Genomic DNA, 20,394 nt, shown 5'->3' on the forward strand with positions numbered 1-20,394 from the left:
GGGTGAGCAGCGCATTGCAATGGCTGCCATGTAGTGCCCTCCCTTCTCAATTAGCCAATCAGCAGCCAGCTCTGCCTGGCAGAAGGACACATAAAAGAAGAACATTGCAGCAGAGGCACAGAAGGAGACTGCGAGGAGCTGGGAAATACATACACACATACACACACACGACAGCAGAACCAGAACACCCTCCCCTGGACACACCCTACTGGGGATCACTGCTTCGCTTTTTTTTTTTTGGATTCCGGACCATCGCCCACGCTGAGCGGAGAGAAATCTCTCTCATCATCATCATCACCATCCTGAAGAAACCTCCCCCCACCCCTTTATTCTTCGTTTTCACTCTGCTTGGAGAAACCTACAATCACACGGGCTGAGAATCCCTGAAGAAGAGGCTTTTTTCCTTTTTTTCTTTTTTTTTTTCTTTTCATTTGGGAAATTGCTGTTTTTGTGTTGATCTGAACCCCATACATCAAGCAGGTCACAGCGTATTATATCTCAAGCAAGCCAGAAGACCCGCAGATTGAAGGACCTAGATCACTATCTTTGTACAAGAATGGTTACTGTACGTATACCTTTTTATGTTGTTTGATCTTTTTTTTTACATTTCTATTATTATTTTGCTGTTTTATTAATGACAAAACATAAATCATTCTATAGCATCTTCAATAGGGCTTCACTGTGTGGACTTCTATATGGGGCAGTTCCATAGATATGCATATCTGATTTGAAGGTTTATTATTATATTGTGATACAGCAGCTGGATCTGGTTTCGTAGATAACTTTGCAAAATCCTAAGCACTGGCATACATCACTTGAATTAAACAGCTTGTGTACATAGTGGCATGCCTTCAAATAGGATTGTGTAAACAAGATTAGAGATCAGCGTGGGTATTAGTAATGCGATACAGGGATGCGCAACGGCTCACTCCTTCGACATTTTTCTACTGAGCATCATAAGGTTGCCCTCCTCCTGCATTTAGAGTCCATTATTGTTCTGTATGGTGATAAAACACACATGGTGTATTTGCTATAGGGTTTAATTCACCACTATGACAATGACATTTGAAGACTTGCAGGCAGAGCAGAATTAGTGCTGGAGAGGCAGAAGGGCGTTGGGGGTAGCGAGGCCCTCGAGATGAAGGGGGTTGGCGCGGGTGGGGGTTGCTACTGTCTTAACCCAAGTGCCTGCTCAAAGCAACACGATGCTTGAGACGAATTTCTGAGACAAAAAAAAAACAGGATGCCTCGGAGGCTCCGAGTCCAAATAGAAAGAGAGAGAGAGAGAGAGAGAGAGAGAGAGAGAGAGAGAGAGAGAGAGAGAGAGAGAGAGAGAAAAGGGTCGAGTCATTCAGAGAAGGGGGAGGGGAGGGTGGTATTACGCATCTACTGGTTTGGACTGAATCAGGCAAGGCCAAAAAAATCCTCAGGGTTTCTTCGAACAAATGAGCTGGAAAACAGTGAAGAAAACGAGGCGCTGAAGATTTGTATTTTTCTTATTTTTCTTCACAGAGGAAAAGAAAAAAAGCTGAAATTACAAATAGAGCAGGAAAGCCACTGATGCCCGAGAGCACGAGCATTTTTTGGGCGTGGCTTCTTCGCTCGACGATGCAAGGCGATGGCACGCGCCGCCTCAGTTAGCCGCATGCTAGCTGAAAATCATTCACTCAATTCACTGCTTTCTACTAGAATAAAAACACCAGTGTCGCCCCTATAGACCCCCCCTGTGAAATATATGAACGGTTCTGTTCCAAAAAATTAAGAATTTCTAACAGAGAAATTATTAAACTATCTTAAAAAGAATACCTGCTAAAGTAACATGGACTATGTGGTGTTGATAATGGTATAGCTAGCATAAATACAGACATCATAAAAACAATACTCAACAAGCCTTAGACTTTACCAGAGGACTGAATGGAATATATCCCACACTGAACATCTAGAGGCTCGCAAACCAGTGTCTGATTTTCTGAGGTAAACACATAGCCTGGGTTCCATAGTGGCTTAGTAAAATGCCCCAGATTTACATACATGTGAAACACTGTTTTTGTGCTGAAGAAAGATCATTCCAGGTGGTCTGAATCTGGGGAGTTGGAGGCCTCCTCGACACCGTTAGTGTGACACGGGTAGTGTGTACCTGAGAGAAATGGGCCTCGGCGGCGTCTCGGTAACACACACCAGCTCCAGGTTCACAGACCCCACAGACTGAGGTCGTAATGTTTACGACTAAAATGAAGGTAAAAAATGACGCCCCATGCTGCGAACCTTCTCAGTCTTTACAAGAGGTGTGAACACATTCAGCTAAAACTAACCTCTGTACGTAAACAGTGTTGCCGTGGATAAAGTGGAGTATTTTCGTGTGTGTAAACGTTAGCCCCCGGCTGCGGCCTCTCCCCCGGACACACGCTCCGCAGTCCCGCGCGCTCTACCGCAGTGGTGAACGAATAAAAAAAGAAAAGCGTTGAGTCAGATAACCTTCTCCAGGCGCTTACACAATTCAAGGACAAGGACATAACAAGTGACACACACGGCGAAACAGCCAAATGGAAGTTCCGTGTCGGTCCAGCAGAGGAGCGAAGCGATTTGACCCAAAGAGAGAAACGAAAGCGGATCCACAGATTCGGGGATGTGCTTAAAAGTGTTCCAATATTTAAACAGTTTTTTTACGTTTTAAATAAGAAGATCATTTGTTATCATGAACGTTTAGTCTGAACAAAAGTAAATACTAATAAAATAAACGTACTTTTTATTAGACACAAAGCTACACAAATTAATTCTAAACTTACCATTAACCCATTATGGGAATTATTATAGTTATTACTGTTATTGTTATCATTAGGCTAATGGGCTGAGTGTGTGTGCAAACGAGAGTGAGAAAGAGAGAGAGAGAGAGAGGGTGAAGTGAAGGCAGTGGTGCTGTTCATTGTTCCCGGAGAGTCCTGCAGCCTCTGGCCTCGACACAAAGCGCTACTGTTTACATTAATATTCATAGTGCTGCCGTGGTCTCTGAGCGCGAGAAGAGGAGGAACGGGTGGCTCTTTTGTTTGCTTGTGTCAATACGTTTATTCAGCAAAAAGGCGCTCGGATTTGTGAATGCCCACAGAGCACACATGGCCTCGTTCAAATCAAAGGCAGAGGGGATAACGATTTAAACGATGCCGATGGATGGAGTGAAATTAGGCAGAGTTAAAGAGCTCCGGCTTTTTCATGGAAATGTCTTAATTGCACTAAAGAACTGAATCACCGCGGGGAAAGCGGAGGGGCTGTGGAATCATTTCTATCTCTCTATCTCTCTGTTTAACAAAAACTGCTTGATGTTTTTGGAAGGCTAAAATAGATCCGGTTGCTTTTCAAAAGAAAGCCCTCTTAGCCACTCCCTCTTTCAGCACTCTGGATAGCAACCAGGCATGATTTTAAACTGGCAATTCCAGCACCAAACCACAATTATTATTATTATTATTATTATTATTATTATTTGGCTTTATTTCTGTGTTTCATTAAATGGGTGTCTACATCCAACAGTAAATACGTAATGCTGAACTGTAAATGCGGCACACGTTTTATGAAAAGTTTTGGGGAAAAAAGACTGAGGAAAAAAAACCCTAAAAGTAATTGTCTGTACCCAGATAACAGCTGCACAACTTAAAGAAGTGGATTTGTACGTTTGCTGTTTGCTGGTGAATGTCGCAGCTCTGACTTTCTGTAGCTTTACAGCTGCCACAGTGATCCTCTAAGCCGCAGTGAGAGTGTGGCTAATGCCCTTTGTTTAGGATAATCCTGTAATCTGGGTTAGTGAGACGGCCTATTGGCAATCTAGCGTTCCCATTTACAGTCGGCAGGCCAGACACTTTACATCTCGGAAAACAGGAAAAAAAGAGGAGGAAAACAACTTGAATGCTGTTGAATTTAAGCCATAGTCCTCTCAGCAAACAGATGTAAAGACTATATTCCCTTTATAAACAACACTCTTCATACTTATTGCACACTGACTCCAAAAGACAGCCCCCTCTCTGTCTCTGAACAAAAGCGGCGCGTGTGAGTCTCCCAGGACGTCGTCAGGAAGCAGAAAATGGCTTCCTCACGAGGAAGTGACGCGCTGGAACAGGCCATGCACTCAGCTTGGCTTCAGCTGCAGCACTGTGTGTGTGTGTGTGTGAGATCAAGTCATCACCGCTTATCTCACTTTTATCAGCAGCAATTGTGTGGTGGGACAAAACAGTGCACTGAGATTTTTGACTACGAAAAAAAGCGAATGATCTTCAGCCCTGACTAGAGTTTGTAAACTAGATACAGACTGAGATACAGTAATACATTTTGACAAACAAATTCCTCAGACATTTTAGGGATTAGTTCTATTTGTCTATTCCACTTAAAATTAACCGAGAAGTGAAAAACATCTGCCTTAATTCAGTTGGTACATGTGTGGTATTTATTTTATTTATTTATTTTCTGATATGGCCTACTATAAAATGCCCTAAACAGAGAAAAACATTGAGAGTGACATTATATTTATTTATTTATTTATTTGTTCCTGGTTGTTCCTGCATTAGCACCGACATTTTTGCAGCCAATAATTAAATTAATATACTTTTAGCTAATAAACTCTAAGAGGTAGAATACTATGTGGGAGTCTTGAAAATGACATTCTGGCTGGATGAATCAGAGGAGCAGCAGAGAAGGAGCAAGCTGGCTGCATGGCAGTGTTGGTTCATGTTTGCGTGCAAGGCAGGGTCCATGTGTAGGCGATGCTGATGCAGCCCATTAAATATTGAAGGAGATCTCTCTTAGTCCCAGAAATAGAAAAGTACAAGGCGGGACAAGTGAGGGGAAGGGAGTTCGCTTTGGTTGTGACATGTTTGCAGTGAACAAAAAGCACATTCTGTTGTGTAACTGCAGGTAAATATGATGGAAAACAGAGTGAGCGCAGACCGCAGTGTCCATCACTGGTGTCACCTCAGAGGTTCAATTCCTGCCTAGAGAAAAGCACCAACCGCATTGTGGAGTAGACTTTGAGCAGGCTTGTCTTTGGGATGCAAGGATTTGAGGATGAAAAACCAAAAACCTATTCTCTCTCTCTTCTTCTACACCTCTGGTTTGCTTTGGCAGTGGCAGGAGTCTAAGGACAGAGAGAAAGAGGCCTGGATGTTACATAACAATTTACGTATGTCACCAAGGATTGTCAGTCTGCCATGGGAAGGTTTACTTCAGTTTAGAGTCCAAACTTGCCCCAATTCTGTCACTTTGTGTCTACAAATATACATTTATCCATACGTTAACATTATGCCATATTATGGGACAATGACTTGTCATAGGACAGTAATATTAGTTGTCATTTTAAGCCTGCAGTTTTGCCTACATCCATTTTTTTTTGTGGTGTTGTATTTTTAGGCTTTAATAACGTTCTTGCCTCTGCCCCTCTGATGCTTTTCCCCTTGTCAGGGTCAATTTGCCTGAGATCTACATTTTGCCTGAAACAGAAGGCTTATTTTATTTATCCATTATGGAAAGTGATACTAGACTGCCAGAGCCAGGACTCAATTGCATCTTTCTACCTTCACATAATCAGTCATACACACATTATTATATATATTCATGCACACATACACACCCCACTAAAAGTCAAGAAGCCAGCCGATAGCAACAGTTGTCAAGCTGCTGTTACCTGGGCAACCTGGTTAGAGGTAAAGCTTGAGTCAAGAAGAAATGATTCCACAGGAGGGAGAGAGTGCGAAAAGCAGGATTAGAGGAAGATGGAAGACAAGAAGGGAGAACAAAAGAGCAGGCCACGCCTAGAATGGAATGAAAGGGTTTCATGCAAAACCGCTGACTGGTTGCTAGTCTAAAACCCACTGATCAGTGTTGCGATTGACTCCAATTTTATAGACTGGTTTACAGCTTACAAGTGGAACAGAAAGGATTTAATGATTTGTAAATTCAGTAGAGCAACTAGTGATGATTCTGCCTGTTGATAGCAGGGATCATCCAAAAAGATCAGAGATGCATCATTAATTAGGTGTGTGTGAGCCTCCCTGTTCCACCCCTGGGGTTATTCTGTGAAAAGACTGTGTTCTCAGTCAACTGAGGCTGACTAATATTCTTATGCAGAAAATAATACTCTAATACCAAGGATCTAATTCTGCTCCGAACACTGGAAAAACATACGTAAATAATTATATTCCTGTGAGTGAACTGCTCTCAGGAAATAAAACTAATACACAGAAGTTCTATTTGTTGAATAAATATCACATCATAGCAGACAAAACCAGACATTACATTAAAGATTGTGAATACTGTGTAACTCAGCTATTAAAATAGAGCAGAGTAACTGAAAAAAAGAAATAAAAAGCAAGGCATCACAACTGACCAACATACATCTGCTCTTTGAAAAGTCCCCATAGGCCAAATTAACATGCTGTACTCCACGGCAACACACACAAAGACACACAGGCACATAGACACTGAAATGACACACTTCCATGGCACCTCAACAAGCATCAGCAGATAATCTTAAATTGGTCACAGCTTTAGTATTGCAGGTGGTTCTTCACATGTTTCAAAACTCAGATTCTTATTGGTGTACTTCAATGGGTCAAACGGGCATACTGCGGGATGTCACTTTTGCTTTCGTTTGACCTCTCAGCACCCCCATCACTATCCATCAGTCAGATGCAGGGCTGCGGATGTAATGGTGGTTGACCCTGACTAGGAGAATAAAGGGCGAGAGGGGAAGAGGGAGAGAAAAGAACCGTAAAAAAAAATCTGCAGAGCCACTGGCAGATATTCAGACTGGGAGAGAGGGTAGAGAATGTAGGAAAGGAAAACAGGAATTAAACAGTGGGTACATAGTTCCAAACTGCTCCTCCACAGTTCAGACATGTAAACTCTTGTCAGTGCAGGTCAAGAGACGCAGCAGTGGTTAGAACTGGCTTTTAAACCCAGTTGCATACAAAGGGTTACAACACAAAGCAGTGTCTGATTAGGCCTGTGTTTCCTCCTCAGATAATCAGCACCATGGAAACTCAGGTGTCCAATGGTCCGAGCGGAACCAACATGCCAAATGGCCCAGTCATCAGCACCAATGGTGCCACAGATGACAGCAAAACCAACCTGATTGTCAACTACCTGCCTCAGAACATGACTCAAGAAGAGTTCAAGAGCCTATTTGGCAGCATCGGTGAGATTGAGTCCTGCAAACTGGTCAGAGACAAGATCACAGGTAATTTAGACATTGCAAATTCACACTTTGATTCATTTGTACTGCATTCATTTTCATGTATCAGGCTAGGGCTAATGTTTTGGTGACCCACAGGTCAGAGCTTGGGATACGGCTTTGTAAACTATGTTGACCCCAATGATGCCGACAAGGCCATCAACACGCTCAACGGTCTCAAACTGCAGACAAAAACAATCAAGGTAAGGGCACCTCGACCCCACGCTGCCCAGTCATACCATTAACAAGCAGGGAGTACAAGAAGAAAGGGGAGAAAGAGAGGGTGAAGCAGATGAGACAGAGGGAGAGGAGGAGAGAGGGCGGGACAGAGGACAGGGAGGGGAAGGTGGGAACAAAAGGACTAGAAGAAAAGAGAGAGGGAGAGACGGGAGCAGAGGTCAGAAAGCAAGGAGGCTGTGTGCAGTGGTGATTGTGATGGAAATGTAATTAGGGAGGTGCAGTGCAGGGCAAGGGGTGTGTGTGTGGGGGGAGGGGAGGAGTCAGTGCAAGGAGCCCCATCTGCCTCCAATCTTGGCTAATTAGGGCCTTCTTTGTCCCCAAAATTCAGTTGGGGATGGGTGTGGGGGGGGTAGGCTGAGGTTTAGGACGAGAGATTAAACAACCAAGCCTGGAAAAATCCCACCTGATCAAAGAACATCAAAGACTGAGAAAGTGCAGCCTGAAGAAGTGTTAGGAGTAAAATGGCTATTTGGAAAATGAGTACAACTGATGTAAAATGTAAACATCTGACTCTGCCATAAAATGAGAACAATCTATTTGTATTATTTGTGTTATTCATACACTGTTTTTATAGTTGAAATTGCTGTCCAAAGAAAAACATGCATCTCAAAAACAGTAACTCTATAGAAAAGGATAGATTATTTTAACTTTCATTGGAAGTCAATGTACAAAGATTTTATTGGAGCATTTCTATTGGTTCATTCATCATGACATTTTCAAAAAAAAGTGAAGGACTGTTGCTGTGTTTACATTATGTAGTAAACTAAACGTCAACAAAATTGGAGGTACATATTGTCCGTTGGACAGCAATGATATTTATTCAGTTTTCACATTTATGTAATATATTCAGATTATGCCTTGATCAAAGCAATGTAAATACAAAAAAACAGTATCCAAAAAAAGAGTATTACGCCGTCTTAACACAATATGCTCATATCTTGCAGCATCATGAGAAAGAAGAATGAGGAATAAATATTTGTGTTTTCACAAATATTCAGTAATTCTGTCACTTTTGTTAATATACTGCTAATATCATAATCTGTTTGTTCTTCTTTTTTTTTTTTCCTCCTGCTGGCCTTCTCACTCCCCGTTCGCTGGCATTCATCATTCGTGTGCCTGGTGTGTCCAAATCCTTAAGCTGAACAAATGTCATATTTTCCATGTCAATAAGGCATTGTTAGAGCGAGATGGGGAGGGGGGAGGTGAAGGAGGTGCAGGAGCAAAGACTAGGAGGAGGTAGCATGGGGAGCAGAATGCCAATGACAGGATTAGAGGCCATATGGGCTGCAGGCACCATCTGTAGTGTGGGAGAGATAGGGAGAGGGTTAATTATAGGGCAGGATCCAGTATTCTAATACAACACCCTACCCCGCCCTAGCCAGCCTGCAGCCCAATCTCTGCCATACACTCACCCACTCGCTGAACAATAACGCCTCGGACCCCAATAATACAGCTGCTTAGTCATAGTCACTCCCCTCACTTCCCCCCAGTGCACATACACACACACCAATGATGCATACACAGAGCCTACATCATCCAGACACTGCTAGCAATTAACCTTAGTTCTCTATAGTAGGCATGCAGGACTTTATAAAACGCCTAGTCACACCAAGAAAAAATTTTTTTTAAAGACTTAACTTTCAAAATCTTTATGTCTACAAGCACTCCAAATAAATAAGTAAATAAATATGTAAGTAAGTGCCTTTTGTGACAACAGCAGCTTTACACACAGAATCTGCACTGGCTGCCTACTTGGAAAATTAGTGTAAATAAGGACCGGGAGTTTGTGGTATATTTGGTTAGGATGCAAGTGTGTTTGTGAGTTGTCAGGGACGCTGGACATCTTGTAATCTGTTTACTTGGTTTGCTGGTTGCCAGAGGAGCAGTTTTCCCTTGAGAGTGCAGACAAAGAAGGGAGGGCAGAAAAGGGAGGGGACAATCTCACTATCGCACAGAAAACACACGCACATTCACAGCAGCCCCATCAATCACGGTCATTCGTATTCAGCCATAAATTCATAAATAAACATTTTTAGGAGCAAATCTGTTCTAATTTCAGCTTCAGCTAGCTTAGCTTAGAAAGTGTGTGGGATAATAATAGTTAATAGTTCAATTTTACAGATATTGTAATAATTCTAAACTAAAATGTGCCTTACTCCACAATGGGTTTATTGTTCTAGAGACTGTCGCTCACTAAAAAAGTGAAATTGTGCCTTCAGGATGTTGATAGGCAGACCACAGATCAGTGGGGACTGGGAAAAATATGAATTACATGTGTAGGGAGGGCTCAGGATCAGGAAGTCTGTGTGTTGGAGTGTTTATTTAGTAGGTAGGTACTGGAAAGAATGCCATATGAAATAGACTTGGAGCTAAAGAAATAAGGATGAGAGAGAAGAACAGGCAGTGGGTGGCTGGCATCCTCCTGAAACTGGCATGAAAGAGATATGTATGTACCTGCCTTGTGTGAAGACTGTAATCATGCTGGCAGTGGTGTTTGGGATTCTAGGTAGCACATACAGAATCATGTGGGCTCAGTGTATAACTGGCTCTTTAATCTGCCTGTGTTGTAGGTGTCGTACGCCAGACCCAGTTCGGCCTCCATCCGAGATGCTAACCTATATGTGAGCGGCCTGCCTAAGACCATGAGCCAGAAAGACATGGAGCAGCTTTTCTCCCAGTATGGTCGCATCATCACATCCCGCATCCTGGTGGATCAGGTCACAGGTATAGCCTTAAATCACCCCTGTCACAGCACAAATCACTTGACATATGTTATTTTCATACAAATATTTCAGCAAATAAATAGCAACTGTACGTTACGCAGAAGTTGGTTTTCTATTGGGGATATAGGATGTATCGGTGGGTATTTTCTTTATTTAAAACCACAGCAAAACATAATTTGGCATATGTGTTTATATGGAAAATTTGTGACGTTTTTTGGGACCCCATGATGAGGCATACTTCAAACTTCAAAAGCAGTTTGAGACCGTTGAGCGTGTTGATAGCCTTGTCGGCATCATTGGGGTCAACATAGTTTACAAAGCCGTATCCCAAGCTCTGACCTGTGGGTCACCAAAACATTAGCCCTAGCCTGATCCATGAAAATGAATGCAGTACAAATGAATTTGCAATATCTAAATTACCTGTGATCTTGTCTCTGACAAGTTTGCATGACTCGATCTCACCGATGCTGCCAAATAATGCTCTTGAACTCTTCTTGAGTCATGTTCTGAGGCAGGTAGTTGACAATCAGGTTGGTTTTGCTGTCATCTGTGGCACCATTGGTGCTGATGACTGGGCCGTTTGGCATGTTGGTTCTGCTCGGACCATTGGACACCTGAGTTTCCATGGTGCTGATTATCTGAGGAGAAAACACAGGCCTAATCAGACACTGCTTTGTGTTGTAACCCTTTGTGTACAAGAGGTATGCAACTGGGTTTAAAAGACAGTTCTAACCACTGCTGAGGACACTTTTCTCATTCCATCGATAGAAAAAAAAAGTTTGGTGGTGACTGAATCACTTTTCAGAATGATAATGCATCATCCCACAGAGCAACGAGTGTTAAAGCTTTTCTTCAGGAAAGGCATATCATTTGAATGACATGTCCAGCAAAGGGCGTGTATCTCTGTCCGACTGAAAAATATAGAATAAAATAAGAATATTGTTTTTCATTAGTGATGTCTCCAAGTGATGTCTCGAAGAATTCAGTCCATCATAAAAGCCTGAGGTGGAGGAACAGAATACTAATTGTAATATTTTTGCTTGTGATTTCATCATTTTTTCCCTTGAACCTTCAGTGTTACCATAATTTTTTTCTGCTGCTTGAGCTGTAAAAGATTCCATTAATTCAAACTATTCAGTTCTATTTGTTTGAGGCATGTGTCTTGAAGCCAGAATGTTCAGGTATTAAGTAAACAGTTTCTTGTGTCATATTTGTGACTTGATTATTTGCCATGAAAATGAATTGATGAGCTTGGCCAACCAAACCAATCATTTACATAAGTTTTATTCATGCAGAAAAAAACCTGTGCCTAATTTTAAATGAAAATGAAATGAAAAATATTTTTTCAGTACACGAAGCACATACCACTGTTACTAGATGGTAAAGAATTAGAAATCTGTTATAGTATAATATTCTAGGCCTACATATATTTAAAACAGCGATATAATTAAGCTATATACAACTATTTACTTTATAGTTATATTTACTTTACGTCACCATCACTCTGACACTGAACTGTATGTGCCCTGCGGATCTCAAATCTTCATTTTCAACATGAAAAAACAGCTCCAGTATTATTCTGAGTTCAGATTTCACTTCATTTTCACCAACAAAAGCAAAATATAAAATCTCTAAAAAAAAAAAAAAAAAAAAGCTCAGTATCTCTGTTTTTCTTTCTGTCTCTCTCCTTCCCCCGCCTTCCCTCCTCCTCCTTCTTCTTCTCTCCCTCTCTGAGCTAGGGTGACCAGACGTCCTCTTTTACCCGGACATGTCCTCTTTTTTAGACTTAACAAAATGTCGGGGCGGAATTTTACAAACGTCCGGGATTTTGTTTTTCTAGAGCTTACATAGAGCTTCGAGAAGCGTTTCGTTCACAAACTAGTCCCGCCCTCCTCTACTCCGTTTGGTTTGCTTGAGAAGGGGGCGTGGTGAAGTAGCCTAAAATCTTCTGATTGGACGGTCTGACTTGTAGAGCTACCGTTATTGGTCGATAACCTTCTCTGTAAACATTTAATTGGTCAGTCTGCACGTCAGTAGTCCTTGTTTACGTCAGACAAAGCTCATGTACCTACATTCATCTCAAGCAGCTATGCATATATATGCTATAAGGTAAATGTAAGTTCTCGGATGAATTGAAAAAGAAAGTTCCATGTGTAGCAAATAAAGGTGTAAAGGACCAGCCCCCTACTCTGAGCAAATACGCCCGTCCCCTTCACCATACTGCGTTCAGCCCGTAGATCAGAGAAAGCAGATTCTAGACTTTTTTCCCGTTTCTTTATGAGACAAAAATGGCGGCGATATATTAAAAATGCATCGCCAGTCCCCTCGAAGTTTGTGCACTTTTACCCACTCGTAAGCATGTTATTTTAAAATTAAATGCCCCAGCGTTCAACGTGGCTTCGTTTTTATTTAGTGACGTCTTGAACAGGTCACGTGATTTGATCACGCCGGGGTAATCATCGACTCCTAAAGGTTAAAACATTGGCTGAACAATTAAAACCACTACATTAGTATTATGTCCTTGGTGCTAACATTGCCCCCTGCTTTGTGCTGCCCGGAGCAGGCATATCACGAGGAGTAGGCTTCATCCGGTTTGACAAGAGAAACGAGGCTGAGGAGGCCATCAAAGGCTTGAACGGCCAGAAGCCCCTGGGCGCTGCTGAGCCCATCACTGTCAAGTTCGCCAACAACCCCAGCCAGAAGACAGGCCAAGCCCTGCTCACCCAGCTCTACCAAACAGCCGCCCGCCGCTACACCGGCCCTCTGCACCACCAGACCCAGCGCTTCAGGTACTGCCCCCACCCATAAACCATATCTCTGCTCTCTCACTGATCCTCTCTGCCGGCATTTCCTTTAAACTGCAGCTCCATCATACCATTAGAGGGAACTACAGCTCAGCATGGGTCCATTTTATTAGCACCAACATTCCAATTCCAGAACCATTCATAAGGCCTGTCTTATAAAAATGTCTGTGTTGTGAAACCCAGCAGGACGATAGAATAATGTAGGAGATAAAACAGCGTGTGAATCAGTCGTGGCATTAATGTATTCTTGTACATTTGTACACACGTACACGCAAGCAAGCAGACAGACACAAATGTACACACAAAGAGAGGCGCATGTGTGCAGTACTCTCAATCCATCGCCTGAGGGCTCTGAAAGCACTGCGTCAGAGTGCTGGGCGAGTGCCCTCTGTTGATTGGCTGAGGCTTGGACCCGAGTGGAGGTCCCTCTAGTGGCTGAACAAGCTGCATTTTAAATGAAAACCCTGTTCTCTGCTTTGTCGGATCTTGCCACTAATGTCTCCACCTCCTTCACTCTCCTTCTTGCATTGCAGACTCGACAATTTACTAAACGCCACCTACGGAGTCAAGAGGTAATTTCCAAAAAAAGGTGTCTTTTCAAAAGCATCCATGCCTAAAACAACCTCAAACAAAGTGCCCGGAATACCCCCTGCTGACTTAACCTTGAAATTAAAAAACACATTCTAAATTTAAAATCCATGTCCATAGTCATTGTGAAATTACAATTAAAACAAGGGTTAAGTGATGTAGTACACTGCCGCCCAGCAGGACATTCTGGCATGGCTTTGTTGAACCTTTTTGTTCTTTTGGTTGATTACTCGATTGAACTGATTTGTATGTGTTTATTTCTTGAACTAACATTTAATTTTTTTTTCAGTTTGGGTTGCTTTAATGTCCTTTTTTTCCACCAGCATGGACATACCAGATTCCGTTTTGCGTCTCTTCTGTTTGCTCCAGTCTTTTGCATTGATTTATTTCTTATTTGCTTTCATCCCTTTCTAGGTTTCTGTGTTTTTTTTGCTCAATATTGTGAGATTTCTGTTGGACATTGTGATTCCTGTGTCCTGTTTCTACAGAGACTTTGGTCACCAAGGGATATGTCTAAAATATGCAGAAAATGTGGGCTAATGCTTGTCAGGGAACAAAGCTTTTTTTCCCCTTATTTTACTAGTGCAAGGAAATAGATTTACGGTACCAGTCAATTTTTTGGACACGCCCACTCAGGGAGGGTTTCCTTTGTTTTGGGCCATTTTCCACATATTGTGAATGTACAGTACCAGTCAAAAGTTTGGACATCTTCTCATTCAATGGTTTTGGTTTGTTTTTATGACTTTCTATATTGTAAATGAATATGGAAGGCATTACTATGAAGGAACACATATGGAATTATGTGGTAAACAAAAGTGTTAAACAAACCAGAATATGTTTTATACTTTAGATTCTTCAAAGTAGCCACCTTTTGTTTTGATGACAGCTTTGTACACTCTTGGCGTTCTCTCAGTCAGCTTCATGAGACCGTCACCTGGAACGGTTTTCAGTGAACAGCTGAGTCCTCGTCAAGAGTTAATTTGTAGAACTGCTCGCCCTCTTAATGTGTTTGAGACCATAATTTGGGTTGTGCAGAGGTAGGGCTGGTACAAAGTTTTATACAGTGAATAGCCCTATTCCACCAATGACTAATGAGATGATGTGTCCAAACTTTTGATGGGCACTGTATAACTTGCAGCACTGCCTGCACACATTTTTTTCTTTTCATTTAAAAAAAAAAAAAATTGCTTAAGGCTGTGGAGATGAGGATCGGCAGAAGTTCCAAATCAGCAGGGGCATGTTCCTGTGTGTGTTTATGCATTTTGAAGGTAGTGTGCTGCATGCCGCGTAGAACTTCAGAATGACACCCATGGTAGTTCTCCATCTCTCCTCCCCAGGTTCTCCCCCATCACCATTGACAGCATGACCAGTCTGGCGGGGGTCAACCTGACTGGCCCCACTGGGGCAGGCTGGTGCATCTTCGTCTACAACCTGTCGCCTGAGGCTGACGAAAGTGTCCTGTGGCAACTCTTCGGGCCTTTTGGAGCCGTTACCAATGTCAAGGTTATTCGCGACTTCACCACCAACAAGTGCAAGGGCTTCGGCTTCGTCACTATGACCAACTACGATGAGGCAGCCATGGCCATCGCCAGTCTCAATGGCTACCGCCTAGGTGACCGTGTGCTGCAGGTGTCCTTCAAGACCAGCAAGCAGCACAAGGCCTGAAAGAAAGGGTTAGGGATGGCACAGTCACTAGCGCTCCTTAACCCTGCAAAGGGGGGTCTCGGAGCTCCCTGCACATTCACTCTACATGGGCCTGGACTGAGTCTCTCTCTGACACTCATTTAAAACACACATGCATACACATTACACAACACACACACACACACACGCACACATTTAGTCAGAGTTTCAAAGAAAAAAAAATAAACACAAGAGTTTTTTCTTTTTCTCTTTACACAACATGCTAGTCCTTCCCTATGTTTGCCTGGATTGAATTAGCAAAAGTGGGTAGTTGGTCTGTGGGTGTGGGTGGGGGTGGGGGGATTACCTTTTGCAAGAGAGACAGTTTTAATGAATGTGACAGAGAATGTGTGCTGAGTGCTTTGATTTAATTCAGGCAAATTATGAGAACTGATGAACAAAAAAAAAAAAGAAGAAGCGATCAAAAAAAAAAAAAAAAGTATGTGCAATTTACCCAAACTCTTGCCCCAAAAACTCTCCTGTCTTTATGGAGAGGATGTAGTCACTTTTTTACACTTGGGCATTTTGAATCAGTGAGTTTTTTTAGATCTACGGAAAAAAAGAATTAAAAAACAGTGTTCTCTTATATATATTATGATATAACTATATATTCAATATTTAAGGTGGTTATAATAGCCAAGTATGTAAGCATTTTCTAGAATTTTGATTACGGTTTCCTGGCTTCATTTAAGATTGCAGGCTAGCTTTAGGGCGCTGTACCACCCCACTCAAGGTCCAACCCAACAGCCAATTTAACGTGTGATGGCAGACACAAGGTTAAAAGGATAAAAGGAGGGCATCATAGTCACGACACTGAGACACAACAGTCATCATAAACACAAACCAACACAATCTTCCACTTAAAGAAATAGCCAAGATTTGTTTAATTACATCACAAAGTAGCATAGAGTCTCCCTGTAGATTTTCACACGTTTTCATAGTTTAGAGTTGAATCTAGAGTTTAGATTTGAGTCCACCACATGCAGGCTGTCAACAAAATGTGGAACATTTCAGTAATGTTCCTATGCTGATTACGTTTGTGTAATTCTTGTACAAAAGGTCAGGGGTACATCTAGACCTAAAACATCATGTTCATTAAGCAACCTGACAAGCAAACTCCAAAATTGTAATATCTGAAAAAATTCTCTGCAAAAAGACTGCTGTACAGTAACATAAGGCTGCTTCACATTCCCTTACAGATGATATTTTATACAGATCGGGCCTGTTTTTCAATGTATTTAAAAGAGAAAGCCATACATATGAAAGGTGATGTCAAAGCCAGGATTATCAGGATTACAGGGAGGGAGGTTATTTAGTACCTGTTCTCTCTCTCCTCCAAATCACTGTACCCGCAATCAAACTGACAAACTTTGCTTCTACATCAGTTCTCGTGCGGTTTACAGCAGCAGCCCTACAAATCAGATAGAATACAAAATACATAAATAAAAAATACAGGCAGCCCCACCCCTCCAACATGAGCTAGGGTCTTCCATTCCCATGCCCAGTTTTAAGCCACAGCCACCTGATCAACTGAAGTATCATTCCATTTGTCCGCCCCCTGCCAAATATTGAACTGTCCCCTTTAAATAGAGATGTTGAATAACAATGCCCATTGTCCAAATCCCTAAAACCACTTAAAAAAAACTGTTCCAGGGGAGAGGCATTGCTGTTAAAATGAAAGAGAACTTCACTTGACAGAAAGAGAAAGGTTTAAAATGTGTGTTCAAATCAAAAGACATTTTGCTTTTTCTAAATAACGCTGTGTTAGCCAAAGAGGACAATGATCTCTTTGAAAAAAAAAAAGGATTACGTTAGAGATTAATATATTTTTATATCTACAAGAAAAAAACAAGACCTTGTGCGTCATTTTTACAGATTCTTAAGCGTGGAAACCTTTGGAACACACCGCATGGCTTTTATTTTCCGAGTTTTCAGCTTTGGGGGAGAGAGGGCCTAACTGTCTGCGGTGTATGGGAGGGTATTGAAATGTTGGGGACTATAACATACAGTATGTGCAGTGAAACCATTACATAATGAAAAAAAAAAAACAAAAAAAGCAAACAAACGTATGAAAAAATGATGCTAAAAAGCAATTAGCAGACAGATAAAAGAATGCGTTAAGAAAAAATATATAAATGACGCTTAAATATCGTTCCAGTTTCTCTAAAGTTGCATCAAGCGTTGCTTCAGTGGCGGTGCAGTGAAGCCCTGTGGCATCACTAGGGACACCATGAACTAGCTGCTGTCTGCTCCAGAAAGGCTTGATACCTGCAATCTGCAATTCTGTCTGAGTATTTCATCTCCTTTTGGCAGTTTAAAATGAAATATAATCTACCGTTCATGCTTACCATGCTCAATGCACCAAAGAATTTGTTGAAATTTGGCATATCTTACTATCGCTGCACTTATCAATTTTAAACCTATCTATATACACATAGCTCACATTAGACTGAACTATATCCTCCAATACTTCATATCATCAAATGACGATTCATATTGTCTCCTGTCATACTATTATTCATTCTCCTATTATTTTCAGACGTATCGAGTTTGATTTAAACATGTCACATCATTATTTCAGCATCTTGACTCATAGTGGCCCATATCATTTACTCCTCATTTTGCTTCTTTGCATAAGCACTAACCGAGGGGTCAAAGCTAGGTCACTGAATACATCAGTTTGCAGCAATCAACTAGAAATTACTTAGCAAATATAAGACAACTCACACTGCAAAGACCCAAACTCATATCAACATGTCGCTTGACCCCCAAGTTCCACTTTACTTGCTCTGTCTTAATGCCTCCCTGTAATCAAAGATACAGTCACATTTAACCAATCCTCCTGCTTTTGTATTCATATCACAACACAGATACTATTCACACAAGCACTCTTTTATAATGCAAACTATATAACCCGGATACCTTTGCCCATTTTATTTGTTGGTGGTGTGCCGATAAAAAAGGCATGATTACCTTGTAATAATATATCAAACCTTGGTAGCCTGCCTGATGAGATTTTTGGCCACTCTCAAGTGTTAGCGGCAGGAGCAGTGAGGGTACAACAGGATCCTTGGCAAGCCAAGGCAATTTTTCACTGTCCTTGGGTGGACATAGATGGCCAGGCTTTTTATTTTATTTTATTTTTTTGCTGCAGCAGAAAAGGCCTCAGTGTCCTCACCTCTGGCCACAGACTCAGTGCAAATCAGCCCTTTAGCATGACACACACAAACACAAACACAGTGAATCCAGAGACCCTCTCCCCACAGCTACAGTAGAGAGCCAGGGACAACGGCAGGAGACACGTACTGCACCGCTTGAGCAACAAACAACAATAAATCGTTTAAAAAGACAAAAAAACTTTCCTATGGAACAGTAAGTGCAATGTGCTTCGTTTTTATATTGACTGAGAACAAAAGATATATATATTTTTTAAAAAATACGTTAAACATCACACTGAAATGGTTTGCGGAATAGTGAAAGGATCAAATGCAATGAACAAGTGTTAACTAACAGATTCATTAAAGGAATCAAACAAGCACCGAGAGCTCTGATCTCTGATAATGTCCATTATCCCTTCCTCAGCCCCCAATTAGTGCTCTGACCACGCAAGTGAAACTAAACAGTCGTCTATGGTACTGAAAAGGGCAATTATCAAAGACCGTGAAAGGAATACTGTCTAATATTTCATCAGTTTTAGCCCATGTCGATTTCAGAATATCATTTTTCCTGTAATTTATTGATTTACTTTACATATCAGAATCACATGTTAACTTTAGCGTATTTGTGTTGTTGATGTTGCCATAGAGAACATACATGGGTTAAATATTTTCTTTTGTTGCTTCTATTGGGTACAACTTCTTATATTTTTTTCCATTATTTAAACTTAGTTGCTGTTCCTACAGTGTATGCAGGTTTTAGAATTAGTTAGACTTTTTTTCTTTCAATCAAAATGTGTTCAATTGTGTTTGTAAAAGTCTGTGGTAGCTTTTGTTGCAACATAAATAATTTAAACGGAAAAAAATTCAATATAGCGCCAACGAACTTGTATTATTTGGGCGACTTTAAGCTTGTAGTTTTAACTTATTGTTAACTTAAAAACTATTTATTATCATTATTATGATTATTATTATTGCCTCGTATAAAAGTATGTTTTGTGTATATTTATGGTTTATTTCATTATATTTGCAAGTTGAAAAGAATTTTAATTTTGCCAAAATGTGGTTACACCGTTTTGTTTTTCTTAAAAGGGAACAAATAGTCTAAAAAAGAAAAAAAAAAACAGCTTTAGAATTACGATTTGGAAAAGTTCTCCATAGGCAAAGAATGCACTGCTATATTAAACTAATTGAAAGTGTAAACATACATGCTGTGTGCTAGATGTTATGCCTTTACTGCCTGTGTTTTGTTTGTCTTGTTAAATGAAAACCTTTTAATTATTTGATCTAATCACAGTCTTGTTTTCTCCAGCCACTTTCAGACCCCCTGAGTGAGAGAAGGCGAGAGGGTGGGTTGAGAGGGTGATCAGGTCTGGATTAAAGGCCTGACAGGGAAGGGTTGTCTGAGGCAGGTCCTGATGGGGCTCTAACAGCACTTCTCCTTCCTGCTCCACTTGAGTCCTTCCAATCAGAGATAAGGGGAAGGGAAACTAACATCGAGAGCCCATATATTTAAAAACCCAGTGGCAGCAGGAGGCACGGTTGCTGAGAGAGCCACAAAGTTAGAAAAGGGGTCAGTGGTTCCTCTGTTTCTCAACCAATTGTATTTTGTGTCAATTAATTTAGAAGGGATACAGAGTTACTTAGCGATGTTCTTCTTACACCATTTCTCAAGAATGGTACAATAACACAGAAACAAATGATCAAAAGCAAAGCCCCTGACACCAGTGTCAGAAGGGCGATAAGTCAAAATCTCATACTTCCAAATACAACCAAACAATGACAAAAAAATGTAACAAAGGGGAAAAAAATAAAAAATAAACCTTTCAGTTTAGTTTAGGATATTTATTACTGGGATTTCAGCTGAAGACGCTTGAGGACTTTTTCATGGAATTGTTTAATTATTTGTACTTTACATGCCAGAAAAAAATAAAATAAAAGTTACGAATCCTAGAGTCTCTTGCCTGTTTTTCTTTTTGCCTGGATTTGTG

At 41.1% G+C, this 20,394-nt stretch overlaps 2 protein-coding genes and 1 long non-coding RNA gene across 10 annotated transcripts in view; 1 reads left to right on the forward strand and 2 right to left on the reverse strand.

Annotated features, from left to right (window-relative positions):
• LOC136699167 (dedicator of cytokinesis protein 7-like) overlaps positions 1 to 2,478 on the reverse strand; it is a 66,541-nt gene extending 64,063 nt beyond the window's left edge. For both annotated transcript variants that reach the window (XM_066673650.1, XM_066673648.1), the window contains exon 1: positions 2,313 to 2,478. The gene's annotated coding sequence lies outside the window, so the exon portion shown is untranslated. The remainder of the gene's footprint in view (positions 1 to 2,312) is intronic.
• Positions 145 to 20,362, forward strand: elavl3 (ELAV like neuron-specific RNA binding protein 3). 7 transcript variants are annotated; one of them, XM_066673656.1, is made up of 7 exons: positions 145 to 565; positions 7,000 to 7,216; positions 7,310 to 7,413; positions 10,021 to 10,174; positions 12,734 to 12,962; positions 13,511 to 13,549; positions 14,882 to 20,362. In XM_066673656.1, exons 1-7 carry the CDS (start codon positions 557 to 559, stop codon positions 15,228 to 15,230), a joined length of 1,101 nt encoding a protein of 366 aa, XP_066529753.1. In that variant the 5' UTR covers positions 145 to 556; the 3' UTR covers positions 15,231 to 20,362. The 7 variants fall into 7 exon arrangements, with proteins under 7 accessions (XP_066529753.1, XP_066529755.1, XP_066529754.1 ...); XM_066673658.1 differs by having other exon boundaries at positions 14,903 to 20,362; XM_066673657.1 differs by having other exon boundaries at positions 12,737 to 12,962.
• Positions 7,906 to 11,047, reverse strand: LOC136699171 (uncharacterized). The gene is made up of 3 exons (XR_010803623.1): positions 10,907 to 11,047; positions 10,594 to 10,811; positions 7,906 to 8,747 (listed from the first exon to the last, which is right to left on the reverse strand). It is a non-coding gene; the product is annotated as an uncharacterized lncRNA (long non-coding RNA).
• Positions 20,363 to 20,394: the final 32 nt, after the last annotated feature.

The sequence above is a fragment of the Hoplias malabaricus genome, chromosome 6, assembly GCF_029633855.1.
Source record: "Hoplias malabaricus isolate fHopMal1 chromosome 6, fHopMal1.hap1, whole genome shotgun sequence".
Classification (NCBI taxonomy): Eukaryota; Metazoa; Chordata; class Actinopteri; order Characiformes; family Erythrinidae; genus Hoplias; species Hoplias malabaricus.